Genomic DNA, 6,109 nt, shown 5'->3' with positions numbered 1-6,109 from the left:
ATATAAAATAATTTATTTATTAATAATAAGCACATCATGGATAATCATTTACTAGGCATATAAGGAAGAGCAATATTTTTACAAGGAATCATAGGCACGCGAGCGCACAGTAGATATATACCCCCCACCAAAAAAAAAATCTTGAAACGCAAAATATCATTACTAGGAATTTTTAAAGATTTTATATGGGTACTATTTTTTTAATCATTTACCCACTCGGTGTTGGTTGACGGTGTAGACCTTAGCAACTCGAAGTTTACATCCTGGTATAATAGGCCAATTATATTTTAAGAGTTTTTTTTTTTAGTTTTTTTTTTTATTTTATTTTATTTTTTATTTATTTATTTTATTTTATTTTTATTTTAGTATGTATGAGATCATTCATCACTATTACCTATTGCCCACAACTGTGTGGCAGATTGTAATATCTATCAATAAATAAATCTATCAAATAAAAAATAGGCCAATTGACCTAGGTGATGTGAGGTGTAATTTTCTATCTATATTGGGCGTAGAAAAGAATGGGTTTATCTCCATTACCCTATTACAGAATTAAGGTATGTCAATTTTACCCACTTTTTGAGGTCCAATTAAATTGACACAACCCAAAATTTTGTTTGGTTCGAAGAACACCTAAGATTTTGATCGGAATATTGACTCGAAATAGTGAAATCTGCTGACTTTTTACCGGAAATGCGGGATTTGGCCCTACTTTGCAACACAGCTTGCACACGCTTGGCTCGTGCAATGCTATCAGCGATGGATCATTCCATTCCATCCATAGTCCATCATCTTTCATCCTTAATATATTTAAATATTAAATAAATAGTACACAATCTTTCTGGAAACCGGTACTTGTTTTAATTGTAGACAAGAAACGAGCTTTTTAATAGTAGCCACAAAATCAGTTATTTAGTTTTGTTTCACTGAACTTAGGGTTTTTTTTTTTTTATCAGTTTATTTATTTTATTTTTACCGTCGGTAAATGCAGGAAGCCGGTTAAGATGGTATTCTGTTATAATTTCTCAAGAACCATTTTGGACGTTACACCGAAAATACATTACTATCTGTTAAAGGATCATAAGATTGCGTAATTCCTACTCGACAAAGACCTATCAGCTCATGTTTTGCCTCTCTTATTGTTAGGTAATGGTTGCTTATTGATTTGATCACCTGTTATACTAGGGACGCAAAAAATTGTGTTACCACATTATGTATTACCACAACGTTAATATGTATTATTAAATTATTTATCTTGTGGAAAATTAATTATGTATTTTTCATTTGGCTCAAATCTTCCATTGAGCACCTACACAGCCCCAAAGTGGGAATGTCAAGGTTCATTTCACGGGGCCTTCCAAAAATAAATATTTTCTGACCCAATTGGGAATCGAACTCACAGCCTTCTGAATTAAGTGCTCTGGCAACCTCTTCCCATCCCGCTCGGTTATCACATCCTCTTGTTGTGTAGTTATATATAAGATAATTCAAATGACGGTAATAGTTACTATGTATGCAATTCTATACAGTACATAGAAGACATTAATGGTTAATTGAGAATGAATAAACTAACTGTATTTATTAAAAAATTATTTTCTCATGATTGTTTTATTGTTAGCAAAACTAATAAATATATAACAGATTCTTACAATAATATGTTTATTAATCATTGAAACTTACAATTTTTCAGGTGACGAGCGTGGCAGTGTTGAAACGCTTAATTGCCTTTTGGCGCGGCAGTTATGTTTCGATGACGCGTCATGTTCGCCGATTTTGGAGACGATTCCTCGTGTGTGTGGTCCAGAATCAGGTAAGAAATTTTAATTATTTTATTTTAGCACAAAATAAAAATTCAAAATCGACAGCCAAACCAAATATTTATGGAAAAACCTGTATGAAATGCGCATTTAGCTTAAGGGGCTTACTTCAACTTTGAGTGGCTAGTTGGGGATAGTAAGTGGACTGCATGTATATTGTAATGAAAGATAAAACAGAATTAACAGAAAAAAATACTAATGTATAATTAACAGGGGGTGTAGGGGTGGCCGCAATAAAACATTTTTTGTTAATAGTTAATTAATTTTGATCATGGGTCTATAAAAATATGCCTATTGATGACGGCGATGATGGATGTGTTGTTGTGAATTATATGGAAAGATGTCGACTAACTCCGCGCTTCCTTTTTCTTCTCCGCATCCCTCTACTTCCCCTACCCTTTGTTGCCGAGGAGGCACTTCAGAATGTCTCTAATCACTCATTATTACATTGGTAAAGAGGGAGAAAAGAAAATTACTGTTCATAGAAAGACAACTCTCTCATCCCACCAGTGTTTTCTCCCCATAGAAATGATGCCAGGTTCCAGCACTAGCCAAAAGGGGTACTAGCAGTGCCTACGTCATAGTTAACCATTGAAATAAAACCCATGTATCAGGTGGGATAAGCTTGGTACCGTTTCTAAGCTGCTTGGACCGAGCGAAGCCATTACTGGAAATCTCTACTGAACTAAATTGATGAGATTGAGGAAAACCGCGCCTATCACTACAACAAATACAACAAAATTATTCTCCTGCATGACAATGTCCGTCCACATGTTGCGAGCCGGTCAAAACCTATTCGGAAAGTGTGCCGTATTCACCCCTTTCGATTACCCCTTGTTCAGGTCTACGGCACATGGTCTGTCTGAGCACTAATTTACATCTAATGAAGATACCGAAAATTTGGTCGATTCCTGGATAGTCTCAAAATATGAAGAGTTCTTCCGACGTGGCATCCAAATGCTGCCAGAAAGGTGTAGCAAGATAACTGAGTAAAGGGAAATTCTTAGATTAAAACGTAACGTAGCGTTATTTCATAATAAAGTTTTAATCTTTAATTGAAAACGGCAGAAACTCATTTGTACCCCTGTATAATAACATAAATAGTGCATGATATTTTTTTTTAATACTACTTTTTATTTATTGATAGGTATTACAATCTGCCACACAGTTGTGGGCAATAGGTAATAGTGATGAATGATCTCATACATACTAAAATAAAAATAAAAAAAACTCTCAGTGCATGATATAATGTTGTTGTTTTTTTTTAAATTAAGGAGATTTATTTTTTTTAAAAATTGTGAAAGGAGACAGCGAAAGTTTTAATAATTAAAATTTGAAGAATCGTTAAAATATTATATTAAAAAAATTATAATCATATCAAATTCAGATTTAAGATATTTGTTAAAAATAATAATTGCTTTAATGAGTGTTGGATAAATTTGATTAATTTTTTAATCTATTTTATTTATATATGCTGGGAAAGAGCAAACTAAAATTGTAAAAGTTTAAATTTGGTAGGATATTAACAATTTAGTTTTGAGGACAGAAATTTTAATTTTAGGAATAAAATATTTTTTATTTTATAAGGAATTTTATAAATGATATGGAAAACATTTAGATTGATGAATAAAATGACAATATTAGAGACCGTAATTTTTTTTAATCTTGTATAAAAGCATATATGTAAATAATATGAATAAAAGTACCTCCTATATTATTATCCCTATACGTTGCATTCACGTACATTAAATTTTATTCATTTGTACAAAAAAAAAAAAAAAAAGCCTTTGTAAAAAGGCTAATAAGCCCACTGTGAGTAATAGATGCTCATGAATAAAAAAAAAAAAAAAAAAGAAAAATGACAAATGCAAAAGGTAAAATATCATGGTAATTTTTCTCCATATTCTATTTTCTTTCAAATGCAAAATAAACACCACGCCCCACTGTTCTCCCTTAATACTGTGGTCATTTTAAAAACAAAATCCATCTTTAAACAGTCGGTTTAGCCTAGCCGTCGACACAAATGTCATATAATTACAACGGAATTCGGAACTATGATTAATCGATAAACATATAATGAAAAAATATTACATTATTTATATTACGTTATAGAAAAATGCTTTCATACTTAATTGGAATGTTAAAAAATGATATTTATAAAAATGCAAATTCAAGTATAGCTAGGCGATTTCAATCATTATTTTGATACGTCAATGTTATATATGAGTTGAAGGATACACATTTTTCCTAAACGCTACATTTTTCTAGGTTAAAACAAAAATTTATCATGGCTTGTTGACCAAGTCAGTTTCAGTTATAATATTTTTTTTTTTTAATTTCTGAAAACCATATTATGTTTTGTTATAAAAAAAAGCAAATTTTCCCGACCAGATCCGTCCCTCTAAAACAGAAAGTGACGGTACTATATCACTTTTGAAATATTTACTTAAAAAGGGAAGAGGATTAAAATAAATCCCATCAAATTTACTTTACCCTCCGTCGTAAACCTACTGACTGCCATACAGTATACTTCAATAATGTTGCCCTTACCCCTGTTGAACAGATCCGCTACCTTGGACTACATCTGGACAAACGACTAACCTGGAATCCTCACACACGACTGAAAAGACAGGAACTACACGTCGATTTCGACTATTACAGCACTTACTAGACAAACGGTCCAAACTTCCAATTACAAAAGACTGATTTACATGACAATTATAAGGCCTATCTGGACATACGGCGTTAGCTCTGGTGCTCCACTAAACCTTCGATTTCCTCTCGTATCCAATCCTTACAATCCGAAATCCTTCGTAAAAACCTAAATGCTCCCTACTTTGTCACAAATAAAATCATCCACAAAGACCTTAATGTTCCATTTGTAACCAATCTAGCCCGAACCAGATATCAATCCTTCCATTATAAACTCGTATTTATGTACAGTTGTGCATATCAATAAATAAATTAAAAAAAAAAAAAAGGAAGATGAAACTTACGGTAGGCCATCAACAAATAATCAACCACATGGCATGGTTAGTAATAAATATAAGTAAAAACGTATTTGTTAGCAACGTTTCGGCCAGAATTTCCAGTCTTCATCAGGGCTAAGAACAAAAAAAAAAAGATAATAACCAATCAGTAAAAGGATATACAGAATGTTATTAGAAAATAACTAACATTATGGATACATAGTGTTTAAAGACATGAATAGTTTTAGTATTGTAAGAAGATAAAGGTTGTATGAGAAGAGTAATATTAAAACTAAGTAATAGGAAAGTATAAATGATAAAATACATATGAAAATCTAGTTAGTAAATATATGCACAAAATGAAAATTATTTAAAATAAAGTTAAGAAAGAATGGGGAAATAAAACGTAGATATTATTCTTCTTCAATAGGCGCGACAACCCATTACTGGGTACTGGCTCGTCTTCTACCAGTTTAATCGCTTAAATGCAGTTATTCTCCAATCCTCACTCCGAGCAGAGTTCTTGAATCTTCTTCAACACCATCCAGCCATCGAAGCTTTGGCCAGCCTCTCATCTGTATTTCATGTAGGCGCTCATTGAGTAGTTTATTTGGGATCTCATCAGTCCCGATCCTTGCCACATGGCCTGCCCAGTCTCACAGTTTTTCTAACGATTAACAACACTTCCCTGTCCTTGCGTCTTCTACAAGATGTACCATTATTTACTGAGCCGTAGATGCGTCTGAGTAGCTTTCTCTCAATGGTTTGGAGATCCCTTTAATCGGACTTCGAAAGTGCCCAAGTTTCTGAGGCGCAAATCAGCACTGGTCGAATAATCTAGTTTTTGTAGATTTTGATAATGAGCTACTACCTAAGTGCCGACGAAATAAAAAATAACACCTATTGCTATTCTTCTCCCTATCTCCATTGAGTTGTGATCCGAGGTACACAAACTACTCAACTCGTTCGAAAGTGTAATGAACAATTTGTACAAAATCTTCATTAAAACCTGTTTGTTGTCCAGCAATCATATATTTGGTTTGTTGGTTTTGACGAGTCCCAGCTTCCTAGCATCATCACCAAGGGCAAAAAAAGGCCTCTTCCACTACGACTTTTGATCTCCCAATAATGTCTAAATGATTAGCATATCCCAGGGTTTGTACCATATGATTAAAGATGGTTCCTCTGCTATAAACCTTTGATTCTCTGATAGATTTTTCCGGACCAATACTGAAGAGCAGAGAGGCGAGGGAATCTCCCTGTCGAACGCCATTTTGAGAGGTGAATCCTTCAGACAGATCTTGAATCTGCACCAAAAACATA

The 6,109-nt window shown here is 33.2% G+C and overlaps 1 protein-coding gene and 1 long non-coding RNA gene across 3 annotated transcripts in view; one reads left to right on the top strand and one right to left on the bottom strand.

Annotated features, from left to right (window-relative positions):
• Positions 1 to 6,109, top strand: part of LOC136796724 (uncharacterized) — an 887,913-nt gene that overhangs the window by 327,137 nt on the left and 554,667 nt on the right. For both annotated transcript variants that reach the window (XM_067051189.1, XM_067051190.1), the window contains one exon: positions 1,691 to 1,810. In XM_067051189.1, coding sequence (XP_066907290.1) covers positions 1,691 to 1,810 — 120 coding nt within the window. The remainder of the gene's footprint in view (positions 1 to 1,690; positions 1,811 to 6,109) is intronic.
• Positions 1 to 6,109, bottom strand: part of LOC106681672 (uncharacterized) — a 68,345-nt gene that overhangs the window by 46,743 nt on the left and 15,493 nt on the right. The window contains exon 6 of the long non-coding RNA XR_001343288.3: positions 4,814 to 4,921. This is a non-coding gene — a long non-coding RNA (uncharacterized lncRNA). The remainder of the gene's footprint in view (positions 1 to 4,813; positions 4,922 to 6,109) is intronic.

Source organism: Halyomorpha halys, unplaced genomic scaffold, assembly GCF_000696795.3.
Source record: "Halyomorpha halys isolate HHAL.00 unplaced genomic scaffold, Hhal_1.1 Scaffold357.1, whole genome shotgun sequence".
NCBI classification, from domain to species: domain Eukaryota; kingdom Metazoa; phylum Arthropoda; class Insecta; order Hemiptera; family Pentatomidae; genus Halyomorpha; species Halyomorpha halys.
This window is presented reverse-complemented; position numbering and strand designations above follow the sequence as displayed.